Source organism: Diospyros lotus, chromosome 5 (genome assembly GCF_014633365.1).
Source record: "Diospyros lotus cultivar Yz01 chromosome 5, ASM1463336v1, whole genome shotgun sequence".
Taxonomy (NCBI): Eukaryota; Viridiplantae; Streptophyta; class Magnoliopsida; order Ericales; family Ebenaceae; genus Diospyros; species Diospyros lotus.
Window position 1 is genome coordinate 33,920,040 of NC_068342.1, and position 25,045 is coordinate 33,945,084.

The window sequence follows — 25,045 nt, forward strand, 5'->3', positions numbered from 1 at the left end:
AATTTTATTTTATAGTTTAAAGTATTTGAATCAAATTTACAATTTACTAATAAATGTTTACAATTTATTTTGAATCAAATTCATTAAATAAAATATCATAATAACAAAAAATAAATCGTTTTTAAAATTTTAAAGCAAACACGTTTTCTAATTTTCTATTTTAAGAAATAGTTTTCAAAATAACAAAAAGAACGTGATTTAAAAAATTTCAAAACAGACACTTAAAATATAAAATTCAAAATGAATTCAAAACTCAAAAGTCAAAACTAAAATACAAAGAGAACACCACCTTAATTATTTTGCACTTGTATTTAAACCAAACAATTATTATTTTGTCTTTTTTCTCTTTTTCATCTCCCTTCATAACTCTTTGTTTCCCTTATCCCTTACAAATAATAATTTATTATAAATGGCAAAAACCACAATTAGTGATTGGTTTCTTTTAGCAATGCCCATTGTCATTCACAACAACAATGGAGTTTCAAACCATCACAATGGTTAGCAACACCACTGCAATAGAAAAAAATCATATCGTGATGTTGTTTTAGATGACTATAATCCCGAGAGATATGGGGTTCGGTTATGACAATGATGGCTAACGAGAATTGACAAAAGTGACAATATTTCACATTAACAATAAGTTAATCTCTCTCTATATCTATAATTAAAAAATCCCATCATGACTAATAACACCAAATAGTAGTGGGTTCCTAGTGGTTTCATTGATCATGAAATCTAATTTTGATGGCAAGGAATGGATAGCTATGCTATTTTTATTGTGTCAGTAAACTATCCATAAAACTTACCATAATTATTTTTTGGGAAAATACTATATTCACAAACAAATTTGACAAATTAATATTCACAAATTAACTTAATACACACAAATTAATAATAATTATATATAAATTCATAATAATTTATTCAAAATTAATAATAGTTTATGGTAGTGAATATATTTATTATTAATTTTAAGTGAAATTATTATAAAATTATTATAGATCTTTGTGTGTTATATCAATTTATAAGAATTATTTATTAAATTTATTTATAAATATATATATATTTTAATTTTATGAAATGTTACCCTCCTCTATGAACCTAAGAAAGAAGAGCACGACGTAGTATCACCACATTCAGCCACCACTTCAACTATTCCACTTTCACCCAGGTCCGACGCCGCCGAGTACCACAGCGACCAGATCCGACGCCGATGAGTCCAACAGCCACAGGTCGGATGCCTTCCTCCCACGGCAGGACCTATAGTGAGGAGGCCCATGAGGCGGTTGTCCATAAATTTTGTCATTTTGGGGGGCCCATAAATTTTTTCCAAGCCCACCCCCAATCAGCGCCTTCTGCAAACCCGTCTCCCTTATGCAAACCCTACTCCCTCTGTGGCTCTCTCGCGGCTCACCCTCGCCTCTCGCTTGTTCGCTCTCTCTCGCGGCTCGCCCTCGCTCTCACCTCTCGCTTGACGCTTGCTCGCTCTCTCGCTCTCGCTCGCGGCTCGCCCTCGCCTCTCAGTCGGTAGCTGGGGAGGTCGCATCTATGGCTACTGGCTCTCTAACTTTTGCTCTCGCTGTGTGACTGGGTCGTTCGCCTCTCTGCATTGCCATTGGGACACTTTGGTTCAATATTTTGAGGTTTGGTTCAATCTTTGGTGTTGTGTTCTGTTCGGGTTCAAATTCAATACCAGTGACAAAAAAATCTTTTGGTTCAATCTTTGGTGTTGTGTTCTTGTTCTTGGCAGGCAGGCAGTGGCCACTTGCTAGTGGGCATCCCTTCATACTCTAGAGGCTGAGAGACTAGAGTTAAGTTAATTTATTTGATTATGTTCTATTTAACGTGTATTTTTATTTTATTTTGACTAATTTAACACCTATAATGAGTTTAGGAATTATGACTTTACGCTTTTTAATTGTTATTTGACTACTTCATTTAGTTAGGGATTGTCCTGGCTGAATTGTGTTAATTGAGATTGAATATTTGTTAATTGTGATTGAATATTTGAATTGTCCATGCTAAAATTGTTAAATTTTAGATTTTATTCTTTGACATGATATGAATATTTATTTATTTTATTATAAAAAATAAAATTTAAATATACACTACAATTTAGTTGGTTATGTTCAGTTTGGTCATGCCCCTCTCCCAAACATGCACCAGCAGACTGATGAATCACTTTTTCGCAGCATACTCGATGTTGATGCCGTTGGTTATGTTCAGTTTGGTTTGTAATTTGTAAATGATACATTTCAAAAGCTATGAGAACCTTTTAGAAAGGGATTTGGATGTTTCAGTTTATATTGATGAGCACATCTGTCTAACACATTTTAGTTATATCCAATGGTGGTGATTTTGTTGTAAGTTTAGAATTTGTTAGATTATAATTCATGGATACCTTCTGGCCAAAGATACTTGTTCTCTTGAGAATTTCTGAAATTTGGGGCATGGTATGTGTTTGTTCTTTTAGATTTGATTTTTGAAGTCTTGTTACGTTTTTAAAATTTCTGAAATTGAAATCTGTCATATTATTTTAGATTTTATTTCTGAAATTTGAGGCATGGTGAATGTAACACGACATTTGCGGTGAGATTTAAATTCTATTTCTATGTGTTTCATGTGCCCAAGGCTCGCTGGCACCACTTTGAAAGTTGTCATGACTTACAAATAGAAAGTTTCTCTCCCAGTAAGGATCTGTTTAGGATAAAATTGTGAGATGAAGGCAGATTGTTGTCGAGCATGTGTTGAAACAAAACAAACAACATTCAACCCTAAACAATATCTCGTGCGGGCCACGCCCAACGTTCAACCCCATCACACATAAAATATACCTTGCATTATATATTAAGCAAAGGATAATAACTGTTTATACACTGATTACATTAAAGTCAAATACTTAAATGTACTACTTTCTTTTTTCATCAACCATAAAATCAACAAAAAAAACAACTCAATACTAACACTATTAAACCCCTAACAAACTTATGCGTTCAACAGAAAACAACACAATCCACATAATGCTTTCTCACGACTTGTGCATTCAGCATCGATCCATTGAAACCATTTGCAATCATCATCTTGTCCACAAAATCATCCAACAATTAATTCCATTCTCACAAAATCATCCTCGGCGAATGGATCTGTTCATGACACCAATGAAATAATAACACTATCAGTTCAATTCCACTGCCCTCTTATGTACCATTTCAAACTAAAACAATAACCCAACAAACACAAAATCGAACGGTGTACACATACCAAAAGTTGTTGGGATCTGGATATCGAGTTCAGACATGAACCTTGACTGCTCGAATTGAGATGACCAAACAGGCAGACAGAACTCGGTTGCTTCAAAATTGGATGGCTAAGCACTAAGACGATGTGTCAGATGTCTTTAAAATCTCATAAATGAGATTGAACATAAGCTATAAACATAGAGCAAAGCCAACTTAACTCGGTAAAATTCACACAATGTTGGCAATTACTACTAAGATGACAAATCAATAGAAAACAGTCAGACTGAATCAATGGTTATGTGGGTAAAGATAAGAAATCACATCTTAAATCACACAAGACCTAATAAGATTCACATTAGAAATTTTTTATGACAACTATAGCTGGAAACTCTATTCAAAGTGATTGTGGATTTTGGTTTCCTGTATATTCTTTTTCTAACCTAAACAACAAATAAACAAAGAAATTTAATTTCAATTCTTTCATTTGTCCCCAATCTTTTTCCTCTCCTTCCACAAAATCCTAGTTTTAAAGGATAGTGCAATTACAGATCTGAGCGCCTTCTCCCACTTCAACCTCTTCCGAGCATCAACATTTTTATTCCTTAAAGAAAACAAAAAATTGCCTTTTCATGATGTAACTGTTCAATAAATCATATTCTTTTGCTTTATGGCCATTTTTAACTCCACAATCTTAGACATGAGCATCCTAAATAAAGTCGATTAAAACAAAAAATTAATCAGGAGAAAACGACGACAGAAGAACTTGTAAAGCGCGCACGTGTGCGCGCGTGCGCGCACACATGACAATGATGTAAACAGAAGCATGAAATATCACTCATCTGTTAGCCAAGTATAGTTTCTTCTCACATTCTTCAACCTAATGGCGAATGAAGTTAAAATACAAAGAATGGAAAAGAATGCTTCTTGTCAAGGTTAAAAAAAAAAACAATAGAAGCACCAAAAAGCATTTTTTTTTCACAAAGAATTGCAGTCTTCTTAACCCCTCCAGAAAAAAGAAAGAAAAATCAAGAAAGGGATATTTGCATTTGCAGAAACAAGAAAAGACAAAGAAAGAAGAGATAAACATACATAGGTAAATACAGGACAATGATATGGAACACACATCAAAATGACACTCTGCCTATTCACCCAAGAACAGATTTTTACGACCTAGAAAAACAAAATCGCAATCTTTTCAGCAAATGACATATGAAAGCAAATTTCGTCGAGTAGTAATTATTCAACGAGTACCTGATCTGGAAGAAGGGTTTGAATTGAAACCGAGAGAGAGAGAGAGAGAGAGAGAGAGAGAGAGAGAGAACAACAGTCGATCCAAGAGAGGAAGGGGGGGTGGGCTGGAATTTACAAATAGGAGAGCCGATTTTGACCGGACAGTTTTACACGTCTTAGTGTTGGGAATGCACGGGAAGGGAAGATGGTGGTCGTTGCTGGTGAGGACTGATGGTGGCAACACCCCGACGTTACGCCGGAGGTCATCAAGCAGTGGAGAAACAGAGAGAGAGAGAGAGAGAGATCTCTAGTCCAGTGGAGAGAGAGAGGGTTTTTCAATCTGGGTCATTCGAAGAGAGAGGAATAAGTGGGCGGGGATTCAAATTATTTTACTTTCAAATTATCGCGATAATTTGGCTTCATAATATCACAATAATTTGAGATTGTCAACTAAGTTGTTGGCCAAATTGGTTGTGTAGCATTATCCTTTTACATTTTGACTCATGTTCCAAAATCTGAGGTACGACCCTGCTTCCTCCCTCCCTCTAACTCTCTCTCCCTCCCTGCCTTTCTCACTCACACAGGTCCGACAGGTCTCTGGCTCTCTCTCCTTCCTTTCCATAGGTCTCTTACTCGGTGATCGGAGCACTCAACAGTCATCACCAGCTCTAAGACGCCGACGATGAGTCCTAGAGGTCCAATCTGATTCTCTCTCCCTCCCTCATTCTCCGCTCTCAGCCCCTCACTCTATCTTTCTCACTCCACTGAATACTAGTGGATTTTGGGGTTTGATGCATTTGATTGATTTGGGGATATTACTTGTTTAATAACATTTAATGGGTTTAGGGCATTCATATGATTGATTGTTTAGGGATTTTACTTGTTTTATGGAAATTTGATTGATTTAGGGCTTTTATATGCTCTTGGCCACATTTGCTGCTTGTATTTAGCTATTTTTACTGCCATGTAATTACTTTTTAGATTATGTAAGAAATGCCCTGTCATATTATCAAATCCGCGGTCTTTATTTCTCTATAAATTGAATGCAGTGGAGAAGTGGTGACATTTGCTTCTAAGGTTTGCTACAACTACAATTCTAGTTAAGAGAAAGATTACCATCTGAATTTCACAGGATAAGAATTTGTGCAGTTTCCCAGTTCTGGACATGGAAAAGAAGCTAAATCATGTAGAGGTAGAACTGAGCTGGAAAACATTGAGAATAGTAACATGAAAGCTGAATGTTGCTTCATAGGCTTGTTATAATGTTATACTCTTTCAAACTGCTCAAACTGATAGGTTATGGTTTGGGCGGTTTCAGATGGATGGTGGTTTGGAAGAGTGCCTAACCTCTATTGGTGCTTTAGTTTGAGAAACCCCTTTCAAACTGCTCAAATTGACCATTGCACACCCCTAATAACAGTAAATGAGTTACATAGCTTTATGGGACTAGTGGGTTATATTAGATGGTTTGAAAACAAAAATGGAAAACTGAAAATAAAAAATCGAAGATTCTGTCAAATAGTCCTAAAGTTTTACAATCATGTAGCACTGAATATTATTTCAATCATGTTAGGTCACAAGAGCTTTATTTTACAAAATAAGACTCGTCAATTATGAACTAAAATTATGTTGCTAACATTATTAATGACAAGCAATCAAACACCATTTTTGTTTTCCTTTTCAAAATAATTAAAATGAAACAAAAATAGAGAATAAACACATTTTTCCTGCTTTAATATGTGTAGATTGAAATTCACTTTTTGCAAGCAAACCTTTGCTTTCCTGTTATGTTGAGAATTTTAAATATTTCATAAAAAAACATTCCCTCTTTAGTCCTATACTTTACACGATTATTCTTAATCAACCTATGATGATTTTCAATATTTGTAGAGTCCATTCTCTTTTGTTCCAACTGTTAGTGCCAGTTGCTTGTCTATTGCTGTTGATCCATGAATTTGGTTTCAGCATTCTGAATCAACCAGTTCTCTGAACAGAGAGCTAGTGGAAATCTGCAATGAATAAAGGCGGTATTGGTGTTGGTGGTGGGAGTGGTGCAGGTGGCGGACCAACTGCTGCTGCCGCAGCAGCAGCAGCCCAAAAGCAGAAAACATTGTTGCAGAGAGTTGACACTGACATTGGGACTATTGCGGACAATTTCAATTTTCTTATTAATGCAGCTAGGGTATGCTATCTCACTCTGTCTTTGTAAACTCTTTTGCTGGATAACTTTTAATTTAAATCGACTTAGACTTGGTTTTTGGGCATTATTATTGATAGTCTCTTCACCAGTATCTGGATGGATACCAGCCTGGTTTAGATGTATCTGGTTCCCAATTCTGTGGGCCTCTAATTAAGGAAGCCTTTAGTCCATTCTAAAGCTAATGACATGGTCTAATTGATTAGAAGTTAAAATAATGCTTCCTTTTTCTAATTTTTGTTTACAAGTAAAAGTTTAAATGACTTCACAATCCATAATTTTAACTTGGATGACCAATATTTATTCGAAGTTTTTATGTAAGCTGCCTCTAATATATAGCATAACTACATCAAGTGGGTGATGTAACATTTGATTTTAGTTAGTCAAGGCATGTCACCTATATTAAAGTAATCATGGCATTTTGTTTTCTAGTTTATATGTATTTTGGAAATTTCAACTTCTATTTTTTTTTGGTTCCCATTCCAACTGTTTTAGCATTCTTGTCCTTTATGGCTCATTTCACTTATGTTAGACAACTATGGCTATAGATCATATAATTTTTATATTTTTCAAAATTACTAAGATGTGCGGCTGTAATATTTGCTTCTTCACATTTGTTTAATAACTTTGGGAGAGAGTGAGCAAAGGTTAAGAGGAGAAACATGTGTCTGAAATCATTTTGGTTTTATGCATAGTGGAAGCTGTATACTTGCTAAGGCGGCTAGTGGAATGATCTGAGATAAATAAATGTCTTACACACGGGGTTTGTAGATCTTTTAAAAAAGGATTATGATAAAATCCTTAATGAAGTCTTATGGGAAGATATTAGAGAAGAAAATAATCTAAATTGTTTATATACGGACCATTAATGACAAGTATCACGGAGCAGACAAGTGTCAAAACATGCGGAGAAGATAGTGTGATTTTTTCAGTTGCACTTGGATTGTATCAAATATTTGTATTAAGCCTTTACCTCTTTGCCCTAGCCATGGATGAGCTTACTAAGCACATCCAAGTAGAGGTGTCTTGTGTTAGGAACCTAGGGGTACAAGGGACAAATGGGGCTATAACTAACAAAGGGTTGTGTTGTAAGCGCTTAGGAGTTAGCTGAATGATTGTTAGGGAGTTAGGAGAGAGCCTATAAGAAGGCTTGTGTAATAGCTGAAGGGATTATTGAATAATACATGAATGTTTTCCATATTCTCTCTCTAGTCTATTTTTCTCCAATTCTCCGTACATCTCTCTCTATTATTTTCTCTCTCTCGTTCTCCCTCTTTATGTTCTGTTTCCCTCCCCATTCTGTTCTTCTTCTTCTTCTTCTAAATTCCTATTCAAACCCTACAAAGTCCTAGGGTCTTAACAAATGGTATTAGAGCCAACGTTCTTGGCTGTGGATCCAACTAATTACAGTAGTGATTTTGACGATTCCGACAACAAAGAATCCAGTAGTAGACCTAGATACCAACGGGGTCAGTTGGGGCGCGACATCAAGATTTACTAGCAAGTAAGTCCAGGCCAATTACAGGAAGCAGAATGGACGGATGAAAGCAGATGATCTGAGTTGACGGACGCGAGCAAGGCACGACCCAAGACGAGGCAGTACGATTAGTGCAAGTGCAAGAGGCAGTCTTGATTAAAGCTTGTGAACAGACACGAAGCTGGTGAAGCAAACTGAGTTTGGGGTGGAATTGAATGAGTCGCGGGAAGATAATTCAAGAAGTGGCAAGATTCGATGATTCCGGAAATTGGACGGTGATTGGGCAATTCTTGGGGCCAATTGTCAAGTACTTAGGTGTGAAGGTAGGCGTGGCTTGGAAGTTGAAGTCGACTAGGCAGGTGTCTCCGATCAATTCTTGAGAGTCGGAATTGAAAGAAAAAGCAGCTTCAGGCGACTTTCGACACAAGGCGAGCGAATCTCTTGGGTGACTATTGTGAGGTGATTGTCACCTGTGAATTGTGGCACTTCTGTTCGGAAGTTGAAGGCGAACAGGAAGCAGGCCTGGGCAATCTTGAATTGGTAGTGGTTGCGAGCAGATTCTGAGCAATTGCAATTGGAATAAGATTTCGACGGCGAGAAGTGGACTTAAGTCCAAGGTGGCGTAGGCAGACTAGGGCAGTTGCAATTAGGGCAGGAGTTTCGATAAATTCAATACGGTTCTTGGGAACTGTTCAAGGCAAGTGACATGTTGCTATTTCGAAAGCAAATTTTCAAGGATGGGGATTGGGGAGATGGAGAAAGGATTCAAGGGGAAAGGTGATATTATTAGTAAAAAATTAGATGCATTAATGATGTTGATTTCATTGAAATTCCAGATCCCTTTACCAAAGGAATTTTTTCCAAGATCTACGGTGGAAATGAACTACTTGCAAGAAGTGGATGAACTACTTGCAAAGGATTAGATAGGAATCGAGAGTTGCAATGAAGAATTCAATACTCCTAATTTGCATCAAAAAGTCGATAAATCAGTTGAAGAGAATCAGGCAAGTCCGGATGCCAAGGAAGGAATGTCATATATTGGAGACAACAATGTGACACCCTTGAAAGAGGTAATTGTGGTAGAAGAACCTACAATTGACGCCAGAAATCAAGAAGCCAGAGAGGTAGCGAAGTCAGATTTTGAAGATCTTAAATCTGTTTCTCTTAAAGCAACAGGACTAGAAGACATTGATTCCTTAGGAAAAGTAACTACGACACCAATGACGGAGAAGCTTTGCTGAAGAAGAACTATTGGTGAATGGGAGCAAGTAGGAAAAAGCTACGGAGGAGCAAAGGAAACAATTGAAGCGAGTCTATACTGCTCAATTGTTGCATCTGGGGGAAATTACTGATATTGTGGCAGTGGAACTAGTCTTAGCAGAGGTTAAGGAACTTACTGGAACTAACAAATCAAGGGCAGAAGAGATACTTGGCATGGAGATCTTTGAGGTATACATTTTATGTTTGTAGAAAAAACAAAAGAAAAAGAAGGTCAGAGGAAGGAGGAAAAGGCTGAAGAGGAGAGAGAAAGAAAGAAGAACGAAACAGTTAGTGAAAGCTGGGATTGGATGACAAACAGGGCAAGTCAATGTGAGTTCTTGAGGACAAGAACTCTCTGAAGGGGTGGGGATTGTTAGGAACCTAGGGGTATAAGGGACAAATGGGGCTATAACTAACAAAGGGTTGTGTTGTAAGCGGTTAGGAGTTAGCTGAATGATTGTTAGGGAGTTAGGAGAGAGCCTATAAGAAGGCTTGTGTAATAGCTGAAGGGATTATTAATAATACATGAATGTTTTCCATATTCTCTCTCTAGGCTTGTGTGAATACCAAGCTTAAAATATGGAGGAATGCTTTAAAATTCAAAGGTTTTAACTTGAAGTAGATTGAAAACTGAATGCATGGAATGTTAGTCTAATAAAAATAAACGTGGATGATGTTATGGTCAGATTTGAAGATTAGGCCATCCCAAGGAAAGATATTGGATTAATCCTCCAAAAAGACGGAAAAATTAATGAGGATGTTACTTATAGAATTATGATATGATGTTTAAAATGGAAAAGTTAATTTTCCCCTTGTTTGGGAGTTAAAGTGAAAATAAAATGGAAGAAAAGGGTTATAATTAGAAAATGCAAGCATCCCCTCACATACCCCCAATTTTGGGAAAGAGATTTTGGGGGAAAGTGGGTGATTAGGTCCATTCCGGACCCCTTCCCCTCTTCTTAAATCTCTTCCAAACAAGATGATTGATTCCCCCTCCTTCCTCTCCCTTCCCTCAATCCAAATATAGTCCGAATGTGGAGTCTCACTTTCAAAGAGAAGAAGGCATATGATTAATCAAATAACAAGCAATCAATGCAACATCTGCGAAAAAATTTTAGGAACATGCTTATGAAACAACAAAGTTTGCGTCACTTCAAGAAAGCGTATATTTTCCCTTTTAGCAAGGCTATTTTGTTGGGGTGTGCTAGGACAAGATGAATCAAGGTGGAAAGAGAGTAAAAAAGTACTCTTTTGAAGAAAAGATATCAAACAATTTAAAATTGGATTCCATTAAATATAACCATCATCATTTGGGAATAATCACCCATAAAAGTGACAAAATAACGAAATCTTAACTTTGATGTTACAGGACAAGGTCTCCAAACATCAAAATGAACTATCTCAAAAGGGGGCGAAAGTCTGTTTATGAACTCTAGGAAAATAAGAAATATGATGATGTTTGGGAAATTGATAACACTCACAATTTAATGAAGACACTGAACCTAAACTAAGACATAAGTTTCCCAAACTAGACAAAGATGGATGCCCCAAATGACAATGGAGCCCAAGAGGAGCCATCAAAGAGATATCAGAGCGAGCCACTGGAATGATACCCTCACTATCCATGAGGTATAATTCACTAGATTTCTGACCTCTGCTAGTAATCTTTTTCATCAACAAATCAGAAACATACAACGATAAATTAAAAATGAGACATAACACTCAAGTTTAAGATTATTTTGGAAACAAGTAACAAGTTAAATGGAAATTAGAAGATATTGAACAGAAGACAATAAAAGATAGGTGATCGAATTAGCTTGACCACTACCACAGACTAAGGCTGAGGATCCATCTGCTAGAGTAATACTAAGTAATGTGAAAGATGTAGTGAAAGAAGTCAAAATGATTGTCACCAGTCGTGTCATCAAACCCACTAGAATCAATGACCCATGTGCATTGGGATGAGGATAGGCGAGCAGTAGGTTTCCTTATTTGGATAAGAGCAACAGTGGAAGGAGCAACTGACTGCCGAGAGATTTGAAACTATGTACCAGGCATACTCATCACTCGTCATGGTTATAGTCCTACTGTCAACAAGTGGTTGTGATCGGGCAATTATATCTGTTAACCGAGATCTCACCCTTTAAGGATCACTCAAAAACACTCAAATGAAGTCTCTCCCTGACTCGCAAACAACCAGCAATCAGAAAACAAAACAAGAACCAATCAAGAACACAAGAATTTACCCTGGTTCGGTCTTAAAGAAGACCTACATCCAGCTTGGCTTTCGCCCCCACTAATCCACTATCTTGAACGATAATACAAGATTACAAAGCACTCAAACTCAACTCTCACCTAGCCCAAAATACCTGAAAGCTATATAGAGTTGATACAAGAAAGATATTCACTCTTCCTCACTGCTCAATCTTACCCCAAGACAGATCAATAAACCCGAGAAAGAAAAGCCACACAAAAAAGCCTTCTCCTCCACCTCTATATATAAGAAACTAATAGGAGAAAAGGCCCCTGACCGACTGCCCAAAACTGGCAGTTACAACCAACTTGGTCAGCCCTAGAAAATTAATAAAAAACCTTCTAGAAATACAGCAGAAAACATTACATGAAAATATCCCTACTATTACAAACTCTAATCTAGAACAAATGCTTTAACAATATCATTGTTGGAAACTTTTTTTGGCAACCTTATTAAGAGGTTTACCATGTAGTTACTATCAATTACAATGCAGATGCCCTAGTTCACCACAGTGATAACAAACCACTTTACCACAACCACCACTAAGGCAGATCTGTCAACCATCCCACTGTCTTTGGATGGATTAGAAGCTCTTGAACATGGGGAAACGTATTAGAAAAAGTAGCAATTGCTGTACCAGACAGAATTTGGGAGCAAGTTGTTTCAAACTCACCCCTGAAACCTACAAGAAACACCATCATGCTAGTTGATCTCACTGGGCTAGCATTTTTGTAAACATCATCAGTAATAGGCACAAGGGACTTCCACTCCTCATAGAACTGTTTAAAATACTGAAATATTGTCATATCCTTGTGTTTAATCCTGGAAAACTATTTTATCAAATCAAAGATATGTGACCAATTATACTTTCCAAAATAAAGTTCCCCCAAGTAATCCGTAATTCCTCAACAGTGTCAACATGGGTTAGAAGAACAGAAATGTGAGGTGCAAGAGTATCCATGATTTGACTATAAATATGCTCATCTGCTCTTACCTATGCAGTTTTCTCATTATCCTATGGGATTTTTTTATTACCTTATGGAGGTAGCTCAGTCAGATGATCCTCCTTTTCAAGTCTATTGAAATTAGTTTCTATCTTTACCTCCATTGTTGATAATTTCGACAATCAAATACAATCTTAGTTAACTTTGTGTCAGGACCCTAGTCCTAGCTAAGGTTTTCTTTGAAGATAGAATTGAAAGAGAGGGAAAAACAAACAGAAATGAGGGAGAAACAGACAGAATAATAGAGGGAAGCAGAGAAATGAGAGAGACACTAGAATTCTGATATATATTCTTCAATTCTGATGATTCCCGAAACTGTGGATAGCCTAGTATAGAAAGCTATATGGCAGTTACTCAGTAGCAGTTACCACTATACAGCTACTTCCCCATTATTCCATAACTGTAAATTAATTGTAAATAATACCCAAATACTCCTAAAACATAATTGTAAATAACAATTAAATAAATATATAACAACATAACTGCCTAATTCACTTGGGGTCGTGACATTCCCTCCCCCTTAAAGGATTTCTTGTCCCCAAGAAATCACAGCCACAACCACTCACAACCACAACCATTGTTCTTTATCCAATCCTAGCTTTCACTATTTGCTTCATCCTTCTTAGATGTTTTTTCTAGTGATTCATTAGAAATGCCTAAAAGATCAACGAAGTCTGTTACCAGTCGAGGATGAATTTTAACTCCTTTTTCCTCCTCCTTGCTGGCTCCATCCAGTAAATCCCCAATTACTAGCTTTGCATTGACATCAAGTATTGGAGGGATACCTATTCTTTCAAGACTAGCAGGCTTGAAATATTCAAAATCTGAAGTTGGTATAATAGTAACCTAACCTTCAACTTCACAGCATCCTTTGCTTCCTGATCCAGTGTAGGTAGTTCATCAGCTTCTTGCAGACCGGAGGTCTTAGGTAGGATTCTAGCTCCTGCTGGAATCCGCTCTGCAGTAGATATTTAATAAAGATCCACTGGTACACTGGTCTGAAACTTCTTTAAAATCAAATCTAGTAAGTCATCTAGCTTTTTATTGAATTCTTCCTTGAATACTTTCTCCAGCAACTGCATTCTCTCAAGAGTTCCTTTGGCCATCATTTCCGCAGCCAAATTCTTCTAACTTCACTCTGAACAACAATTGGAACTGCTTCCAATAATTGGTAATTGCCTCTGAAACCGCTTCCAGAAACTGTCTTGTACTGCTTGCCCTCAAAATCTGATCGGCAACACCTACATCCACCTAAGAATCGGACTGTTCTGATTCCAAATGTCAGGACCTTAGTCTTAACTAAGGTTTTCTTTGAAGATAGAATTGAAAGAGAGGGAAAAACAGACATAAATGAGGGCGAAATGGACAGAATAATAGAGGGAAGCAGAAAAATGAGGGAGAAATTAAAATTCTGATATATATTCTTCAATTCTGTCCTGGAACTGTGCATAGCTTTATATATAAAGTTATCTGGCAATTACTTAGTAGCAGTTACCAGTACACCACTACTTCCTCATTACTCCATAACTGTAAATTAATTATAAATAATACCCAAATACTCCTAAAACATAATTGTAAATAACAACTAAATAAATATATAATCACATAACTGCCTAATTCACTTCACTTGGGGTCTTGCCACTTTCTTGTTCAAATCATTGATTTTGAACTAGATGTTAATACTTCTAACTCACCACACCAAAAAATAAGAGTGCAGTACATCAACTTATCATCAAAACAGTAACGTAACAAAAGTTATCAAGTCTGTCAACTTGATGACTTCAAACAAGAAACATGATCACCAGATTTAATATAGCAAATAACAATCTGCAGCAAACAAAATAATGGAGAACGACCAAGGTCAAGAAAGCACAGTTGAGGACAAAGATTCTGCTGCCAAGTCTAAAGCTGCTTAGAAACCTAAGTCATCTCCCAGCTCCAAGCTGGCTGTGAAGCCAAAAGCTGCTGCTGTAAAGTCAAAGACAGCTGCCAAACCAAAAAGCTGCGACAAAGCAGAAGCCTAAGCTGAAAACAAAGGAGAAACCGGCTAAAGCTGCAAGAATGTCTGCTAGAACCTCTCTTGGAAGGAAAATTGCTACTTCAAAGCCCAAGATGGTGAAGTCGCTGGCGAAGAAAGCTCTGGGTAAGACAGTGAAGCACTGGTGACGAATGCAACTGGCAGCAAAGCACGAGGGAGGAAATCACAACCACACTCTGCAGTAAACAAAGAGATTTCCTCACATGACGAAGCAATCTCCACATACAAAACACAGAAATGAAGAGACCTGACAATCTTTGTCGATTTCAACAGTGACCCCCTTGGTCACCATTTTCAGTACTTCGTGACACCCTAGGGTTATAGGATGGACTTTGATACCATATAGGAGAAATTGTTTGAGAGGCGAAACTGTATCCCAAATTAGGGATACTTAACCAGTATAATATAACTGTACCTTACAATGAACAATAAATTAGTTTCCAAATATATACCAGGACAAAGTTTCCTAATTCACTTACCATTTTATTGCCTATAAAAATTCATTGGTAATTTCTCTTGATGGAATCTCGTAAATTCTCATTGTTGCTTGTTATGAGAACATAGATATGGCCATAGATAGACATGATTAGTGAGCTAGAATCCATATAGCTAACCCTACTAGTGGGATTCAGTCTTATTTGTTGTATTATAAAGCAATTCTACAGTTAAATCATTTGGGTGGCCTGCTGATCCATCTCTATTTTGTTACTTTACTGACTGGAACATTTTTCTGTTTTAAAAAGTGAAAGATTCATGTTAAAATCAATATTTGAGGAGGCAAATGGGACTAAGGGAGGGCAACAAAGATAATTTTATCTTGCTTGAAGTGTACTATTTCTTAACAAATCTAAAAGAATGCCTGATATGCATTTACTATTCCTTTACTTCTAATGAAATATTATCGTTGCTTAGTGATGGAGCTATCTGTAATGCAGGTCAATGAACCACCTGTTAGAAATTCACAACAAGCTTTCATGATGGAGATGCGGGCTGCCAGAATGGTAATTTAGTTTGTGCTTTCACCAACCAAAAATGATAAATAAATAAATAAATAAATAAAGTCCTGCCCTCGTTCTTCTTACATATCAAAGGCAGGATCCAATGGTAACGGACAAGCATGCATACTTTTGTGCTTTTCCTGGAGTGTCAAGAGTGATATTAATGTCTGCAATAGGGCAACGTAGTAGGTGTGACAACTTATTCTATTTGATTATGCAAGTTGATCCAGAGGACTGCCACCATTTGCCTTTTAAATTCGTTATTCACGAGCTCTAATCACACAGACTAGTGCTCTTATCAGAATGGCGGTGTCATGCCGCATTTACTTAGAAATTGGTATTGGTTCTTTAAAATTTGGGCTTGCATGTCAACCGAAATGCAAACAGAGGGACTGTTTTTTTGGTAATACCATTTCTGATTTCTCAACAATCGCTTGGATTCACTCTTTTCCCCCCCGTTGTTCTGTTTTGTGGATTATTGATAATATGTCAACAATAGGTTCAGGCAGCTGACTCTTTGCTGAAGTTGGTAACGGAGCTGAAGCAGACAGCAATCTTTTCTGGTTTAGCATCCCTCGACGACCATGTAGAGCAAAGAATAACGGAGTTTAACCAACAGTCAGAGAAAACAGATCGTCTTTTGGGTAGAATTGGAGAGGAAGCGGCTGCGAGCCTGAAGGAGCTGGAGTACCATTACTATTCCTCAGCTTCTCGGACGAACCAACCATCCAACAATGAGTGAACTGAGAGCCGAGCCCACTGCTTCAATGCTCGGCTCTCCCGAGTTAAACTCTGTTATGGAAAGATTTGAACCTTCTCAAGACAAACAACAGGAGGAGCTTCCTTCCACTGGATTGTACAAAACCATTATAAAACATGGATAGGACATCTCTCTCATGGTATTACTATTCTATGTGCTCAATGGGAGGGAACTTACATCTGAAGTCTAGTGCAGCAAAGCAACCTGCAGTTGTAAATTGTTTTGGATTATTAATGGTTGGATTGCTTTATGCAAGCCCCTAATGGCACTGTTTTTGTTTGGGAAGGGCTATTTTTACAATGTTTTGTGAATCCCTAAAACATTAAGGTTACGTTTGATAGGGGTGGAAAATGAGAATGAAATTTATTTTCTATCCAAATTTTAGGAAATTTCATCAAATAGGTTTTATTTTTCATGGAATTCGAATTTCATTTTAGTTCAAAAAGTGGAGATTTTTCTTGAAATCAAAGAATTGGAATTCCTAGGGATGGGGTGAGAATTGAAATTTTATGAAATTGAAATTTTACTCCACTTTTCAACCTCTAATCAAACGTACTCTAAATGTTGGATAATTTTAGGCTGATTGAATTTGAATTTGAATTGAAGTTATGATGACTAGTGTCAACTTAATTAAAAGTTCAAGAATTATATTGTAAACAACATTTTCCTCCGACCTCTAGTTGGATTTATTTGATTTATATTAGTTATACTTTGATAATTTGTACTGATTATATTCTCAAGATGGATTTTATGTCATAAAAAAAATATAAACAAGTGAAATCATTATTAATGAAATCACCAACATAAGAAGTTTGATGGTCTCAAAATGCATGTTTAATCCTATACTATTTTGTTTTCTCACCAATATTATGTTTATTCTACCAATATTATATATAATCTCCCAATATGACCTGACCTCCAACAATCTGAAATATATATATATATATATATATTCCTATGGGGGGCAATGTTCACATTTGAAAATTTCCCTAAAAAAATTAATCCGATTGAATATTATTCATATTTGAAATCTGATTAATAAAAAAAAAACCCTAAACTTGGGGTTGGGGGTGGCAGGAGTGTGGGTACTGTACTTAGCACAAATATAAAACCCTTTACATGTTATGCTAAAAGAAAGGAAAATAAACACAACAAATTGCAACAATCAAAAGGTTGGATATTATTTATATTTGAAATTTATTTAAATAAAAATTATATTTGTTCTTTGAATATGACCTGACCTGCATTAAATAATAAAAAAATAAAATTGACAGCAAAATAATCTTTCTCGATTCAACTTTAATTTTTAATTAATTGTAGTAATTAAGCTGAGCCCAGTTCACTAATAAGGAAGCCTTTAATTGCGGCATCCATCTGAGTGAAAGGGCACCCATTGTTGCAGGTTGTAGGTTGGATGGACGAATGAATAGCTTGATGAAGAAGAAATCTAAATGAGTTTCTACTGTGCTTCATCCTAAGACGATGACCATTGACCAGAAGAAGGAATCTTTACTTGATCATTATACTCTACATCAATTCTTCTTCTCATTGTCGTCAACTCTGCATCTATGACTGCTTATATATGATGTTGCCTTCCCAATCACATCAACACATTCACAACTATATATCATATCTTGATAACTTAATTATAAAACCTATTTATCAAAAATTATCTTTGTTCTATAACTTACTTAAAAGGTTACTAATGGTCAATACAACTAAGCCTTTCTTTCAAGATTTTATTCACCTTAATTTGTTTCAGTTTAATTGCTTCAATTTGGTTAAAAGGGCACCCATTTTTGTAGGTTGAATGGATGAATAATAGCTCGATAAAGAAGAAATCTCTACTTCATAACAACGTTATTCGATTCCTACGTTTATAACAGAAACCTTCGCAAGATAAACATTGTGTTTTGTATTAATTGGGATCATTTTTACTTCTGTAAGCACTAAATCAATTCTTCTACCGATTACCATTTACCACCATTTGTTGGTGTTGGCTGCATGTTTACATGTACGATAACCATGAGTTTGCTTGCCTTCAAGACATTGCAAAGTAATCTTGATTGTAGAAAAGTTGAGCTCTAGTGTCAATTTTATTGTGTTCAAGTCGGGTGGGTTAGGTTTGGATTACAACATTGAGTCCATGGACTCAACTAATGCAAATAGAGATAGCAAAATAGCAAAAATAAATAAATAAGGATGTAATCTTTAAACAATCAATGAACAGCAAATACTAGAATAACTAAAATTACACATTTTTAGATTTTAGATCAAGAACAGCAAAATAACACTTGTTTCTTACGTAAGGATGGAGGGATTGGTAAGAGTCGCGAGGGCAAATCTTCAAAACCCAAGTCTCCAAATCTCCAAAATCCTTTTGGTTTGGAGTTGGTTGGTAACACCAAGTTTGATGTTTGCTTAATTTTAAAAATCAAGTTGATGTTTGGTCAAATTTTGAAATCTTTTTGTTTTACCCAAGTGGTTGCTTGTGTTTTTTCAGAATTTACGTTAAAATAAGTTTTATAACTCTTCATATTTTGGTGTGTGATTAGCTTTAGATTATAAAATTTAATGTAATTTTATAAACTTTATAATGAAACCTAACCCCCAACCTAACCTGATTTAATTCGAACAAATAAGCTTGGTTTTTGTTTATGATTTAGTTAAAATTTTAGAACCAATCATAATAAATGCACATGAAACATGAATCAAATGGAGAGGTTAGAGGCTATTCTTTTTGTGTTTTACTTTTTAATTGTAAGTTTTGAATTTATTTTTAATTTTATGTTTTGAGTGTCTGTTTTGAAATTGTTGAAAATGTATTTTTTTTATTTATTTATAATATTTTTGTATTTTAAAAATTTTGAGCGTATTTGTGATGAAAAAAGATAAAATTACTTTTTGTTCTTTAATTTTTTTTTTATTTTTAAAAACTTGAAAGTAAATACATTTTCATTGTTTTGAAAATTTAAAAACTGAAAACGATTTAAAAACAACAAAGAAACAATGAGTTATAATCAATAATAGATTAAAAATGAAAATTGAACACAAAAGTGTAGAATCAATATTATATTACAAACTGACAACAAAATGAAACAGATGCTCATCAAGTCTTTCCCATGCCAATTGGGGCAGTGAGTAGGCTTAGGGTACATTTGGCCAAATCTGGTATTGGATGAACTAAACTTGAATTCAATTTTAATTGCAGCAAGCAATGTGGCTTATTCCTTCCAGTTCATTAAAGCTCACTACTACTACTAGTAGCAGCCTTTCATGGTTTAATTTATGTACCTTCACATCATACATGGAACTGGAAGGGTCTTGGCCCTTGGGTTCCTATGTTGAATTGTTGGTAATTGAAACCTTTGCTGCAAGCAATGTCTAGAAGAATGTGCTCTGTATTGATTGTATGTATGTAATCTTTTATTTCTGTAAACACTGCATCAATTCTTCTGCTCATTCCCACCACTGCATGCTGCCTCCATTTCCATATCTGCATGTATGAGTATGACTGCCATCATCATGTTGTTTGCATTCTACACATTCAAGAGTATCTTCGTTGTTCAAATTTTCCTCTCGAGTCTCAACTTCAATTTCATTTTTATTAAGACCGACTCAGGTTAACTCCTCGAAGTAGCTCAAGTGATCGACTGCATGCGATCTGAGTACTAGGTATATCAAGATTGTGTATTCGAATCCTGAACAATACAATATATGCTATAAAAACAAATATCGATTCAGGTTTGAATTTGAGTTTATAAAGCTAATCCAATCCAATTAATATAAACTCATGTTCTTGAAATTACCTTTTTTTTTCTTTTGTAACTTACTAGAAATGTGGCTCCTAACATATACGTCCAAATGAAAAAAATAAGAATCAATCAAAACTTATGGTTTACAATGACAGTTTAGAGCTTATTTTCTTATGCAACTTGAACTTTGGTGTGGTGTAATGCAATGATGCTCTTGTCCTATTATGACGCAGAGGTCATATGTTTCTATATTTAACTATGATTTAAAGTCACCAATTGATAAAAAAAATAATTTTATAGAGCCAGCCATGTGATGGGTAAAAAAACCCTAATTTTCTTTCTTTCTTCCTCAATTTACACGAAGTGCCGCCATTGATGCTGCCATCAATCTGTTCACACACACTACAAGAAAAAAGTCTTTACTAACGTTTTTTTTTCTCTAGTATATTCTAAAATGTTGAAAAAAAGTAATTTCTAAACGTTGTAAGGTCACTTGTTTCTAGTGTTTATAAATGTCAAAAATTATAACTAAAAATATTAGTAACAATTGCACTTCTTTCTAGTATTTGTAATACGTCAAAAGCGTGATTTATAAAAATGCTGGAAATTGGGATTCAAGAAGATACTATTTGGATAAATAATTGGATTATTGAGAGAATAATCATAGGCGACAAATGATAAAAATGCCCTCATCCAATTTGCAGATTCACCACCTCTTTGCTTGGCTGCCTCCTCTCTCCTTTGTCATGACGGTCTCCAGTAAGCTCTGTCTCGTTTTGCTTGATCGTCGTCCCAACTCGCCTCGTTGATTGCCGATACATTCTCTCATTGCCCCACTGTAATGCCTTGCATGATTGCAGTTGCATCCTGCCGTTACCCTGCTGCAGCGTCTCGAATGATCGTCATTACATCTTGCCATCGCCTCGTCTCAGTGTCTCGCGCTAACCGTCACTGTACCATCTCGTCGTTGTCATCTTTGGATGAAGTCCAGGCTATAAAGTTTGATTCGATTATCAGACTTGTCATTCTGTCAGTACAAGTAGCACGGTCCATGAAATGAAACACGGCAATGTTAATATAAAAAAAAAAAAAACGGAACATTCAAGAAATGCTATATAATATATATATATATATATATAATCTAGTTATCTTAACACAAACCGTAGAAAAAGATAATTTTCTCACTTAATACACAATCGAACCAGTCACCTTGGATGTCTTAGAATCAAGCAAATTGTGGTAAGAGTGCTTGAGTTTTGTTGATGACTTTAAATCACAGCTAAATAGATGTCTTTAAATCCACAAAACCAATTGATGAGCTTAATTTGCTTGAATTTCTGCTTTCTGGGTTAAATTGAATTGTATACACATTCATAGGATTGGTGAAAATTTGAACTTATATACATTCATTGAATTTTGTGGTGACTTGTAGAATTGGGCTTTTTTGGGTTACATGTAATAGATGTGCTTAAATCCATAGAATTGTTGGTGCAGAGAGTGCTTGAATTTGGTCATCAATTGATGCCCCTTAGAATCAAGCAAATCCCAATGCTTTGGACTTTGTTGCTCTCTTTATTGATCAAATGCTTGAATTTATGGGTAAATGTAGTCAATATTACGGCATCTGTCCCGAAATGAATATAATATGACTGTTCCTTTTTGTTGTTAGAGCATTTAATTAGTGTGCTTAATTACAAGAAGATTAGGCAGATGGTGATATAATTATAATTATAATTAATTAATTAGCTGAAGATCAACTGTCAAAAGCCTACCACAGACCACCACCTACCTACCCTCCTCTACTCTGCCATTCAACATTACAAGTAGTTTTGGTCTCCCAAATTGAAGTTCCACGCGGGGTTGCGTTATTAATATTCATCCTAACCATTCAATATCGTTCCATCTATTTTCCTTCTACACCCTTCTCTAAACAGACTTAACTATTATACTAATAGGTTTCCCCTGTAATTGAGCTCCTCACCCTTAGAAGAGCGGGGAAGGGTGTTTTTATGTTAGCAATCTATATTTTTATATTTGCTATAATTTTTATAAAAAATAATATTTATAAAATTTATTTTTAATTAACTTTTCCTTAAAAAGATTTTCATGACTAGGAGCCAGCGGTTGGGAATCTTGAATTCCTATAAAATAGAAAAAAAAAATTAACAAATAAAAAGTTTAAAATATCCTTTACCCTCTTGTAATTTTATAATCATTCATAATTATTTTTACCATAACTTCCTTCTTATAAATATATATATTCATACAAACATATATATTATGGGGGTGTTTGTTAACCAAGATAAGAGGAAGAAAATGTTAGATATGGAAAGCATTCCGGATGTTTGGTATTTTCAACGTGTTTGTTAATCTTATATGACCATTTTCGAAAAATAGCTCACGTGACCTCTTATCTCTCCCTTTCAAGATAAATTTATCCGACCTCCCCCCTCGGATAAATTTATCTTGCTCTTTCAAGATAAGGCTGAATTACTTATCTGCCCATTGTAAGATAATTAATGCCATTTAGTGCATTTTAAAGATTTAAATTTATTAAAAAATCTTATTTATTTAACTTTTATAATTAATATTTTTTAATATATTTTTAAATTATTATATGTTTTGACAATTTTTAAAATTTAAATGACATTATTCATTTAATTGATTTTTAAAATTTAAATTTCTCTCACTATATATATTTTATTTAACTCTTTTCAACTCTTTTTAAATTTATTTTTGGACATGAATTTGAAAAATAAAATATTATTTTTAATTTTAATCTTAATTTTTTTGACAATTCATATTAATCATAAAATACTATTTTAATCATAAATTTTATAATAGGGATATTTTGGTAAAAAAACCCTTATCTTGGTGCTTATCATATGTATTAACAAACACATGAAAAGAAAAAATACAATTATCAGTAGATTCTAAAAAATTTAACAAACGGTCTGATAGAAATCTTAGAATACTTCTCGACCTTATCTTGATTCGGAAAGCATCCCAATCTTATCTTGATATCACCTTATCTTGCTCATTTTAACAAACGCCCCATATGTATATATATAGATAATATATATATTGTGTATATATACACACATATATATAATGTGTAAAAAAAATGACATTTTTTTATTTCTTAACTTTTAAATATATATATTTTAATAATATATAAAATATTAAATTTTTATAATTTATTGAATAATCAGATTTATTGAATAAAATATTATTATAAAATTATTTTCAAAATTTAAAAAAGAACGCATTTTCTAATTTTCTGTTTTAAAAAATAGTTTTTTAAAATAACATAGGGAACGCGTTTTCAATTTTCTAAAAACAGACTACTAAAACAGAAAATTAAAAATGAATTCAAAATTAAAAATTAAAAATTAAAAATCAAAGATAACGCAATCTTAAAATTTTCTTCTATACCATTCGGTCTCTCAGTGAGAATGATCTCTCCCTGTCTCCCAAATTCGTTAGATATTGTCAAAGAGAGAGAAGTTCTGATTTACTTCTCATTCTTCCTTAATTGGTGTACTTATCTATTGGAGAACAAAAGAAAAGAATAATGGGAAGCTATTACCTATTAGACTCATCTAATTCCCTGTTTCTGTATCTTTTTTCTTTGTGTTTGTAAGCCACACAAATTGGGGGGGGGGGGGTTTACTTTGGGATGATTGGGGGGAGTTTACTTTTCTAGCTAGTATACGTATATGTATTTATGTATACCATATAAGTTAGGTTTGGAATAAATAACGTTAATTTATCATAAATCTTTTTGAGTTATGAGCTAATTGATAATCTTAGAATTATATTTATATATTTATATTGAAGCTTAAAGGTGGTTGTTTAATATATGTTCTAGTTATGAATACTAAGTTGTTTTAAGAGAAAAACGTCCTTAGATGAGAGCCATTAATTTGAAGCTCCAAACCATCGTTTCTTAAAACACAATAATAGAATGTACTTGATGGGCACAAAATAGTGAATTAATTTTATACTGCTTTCAAAATATGATATATATATATATATATATGTATAGAGGGCTGATCTGCATCGAAAAATCTTATGTTATCTGAGGTGAAGTCCACAAGAAGTGTTTCACGGGGTGGGCGTGGGGCCCTTGTCGGGCAACATAAAGCGGGTAACATAGTATAGTAGATATATGTGTGTGTGTGTGTGTGTGTGAGGATTCACAAGATTCAGTCCCAGATACAAATAATAAATTTGCATCGAATCGTTGCTTCTTGGATCTACAAATTAAAGGGGCCGGCCCAAAGCAAATATTGTCCTATAAGTAAACAGTATAGTGGTACTACAAATAGTAAACGAAGAATTGGAGAATAAAAGCAAGCCTAAAAATAAACCACCAATAGACGTCTAAATCGAGAACTTAGAGGACAGACACCAAGGCCTTGTTACTTGTCGTGCAGAACAAGGGCAAGGATGAGCTCGGACTGACAATGCTTTCAATTCAATTCAATCGCAGTAATAAGATTCGGCTCTGCCAAAGGCATGACCTCTAAGACCAAGAAAGAAAGAAGGAAAGAAATGGAGATCCAGATCCGGAGATGGATAGGATAGGATAGGATAAAATCAAAATCAAAATATCCAATGCACCCCCCCAAGAAAGGAAAAGCAGTGAAAAATCAGTAAAAGGAAAAGAAACCATGCAATGCTCCTGTCCTGTCCTGTAAATCCTGTTCATTTCATCTGCAGGGGAGTTGTCTACAAGTACAAATCAAGTCTATATCCAGAGACCCCCAAAAAAAGGGCAAAAAAAAAAAAGAAAGAAGAAAAAGATGGAAAAGCAAAAAAAAAAAAAGA

General features: G+C 35.0%; 1 protein-coding gene across 9 annotated transcripts; it reads left to right on the forward strand.

Moving 5' to 3' along the window:
- The first annotated feature begins 1,125 nt into the window (after positions 1–1,125).
- On the forward strand, positions 1,126–16,836 carry LOC127801463 (mediator of RNA polymerase II transcription subunit 22a-like). 9 transcript variants are annotated; one of them, XM_052336652.1, is made up of 6 exons: positions 1,126–1,643; positions 1,751–1,810; positions 5,054–5,164; positions 6,435–6,651; positions 15,635–15,700; positions 16,197–16,836. In XM_052336652.1, exons 4-6 carry the CDS (start codon positions 6,484–6,486, stop codon positions 16,437–16,439), a joined length of 477 nt encoding a protein of 158 aa, XP_052192612.1. In that variant the 5' UTR covers positions 1,126–1,643; positions 1,751–1,810; positions 5,054–5,164; positions 6,435–6,483; the 3' UTR covers positions 16,440–16,836. The 9 variants fall into 9 exon arrangements, with proteins under 9 accessions (XP_052192612.1, XP_052192615.1, XP_052192607.1 ...); XM_052336655.1 differs by having other exon boundaries at positions 6,464–6,651; XM_052336647.1 differs by lacking the exon at positions 5,054–5,164.
- Positions 16,837–25,045: the final 8,209 nt, after the last annotated feature.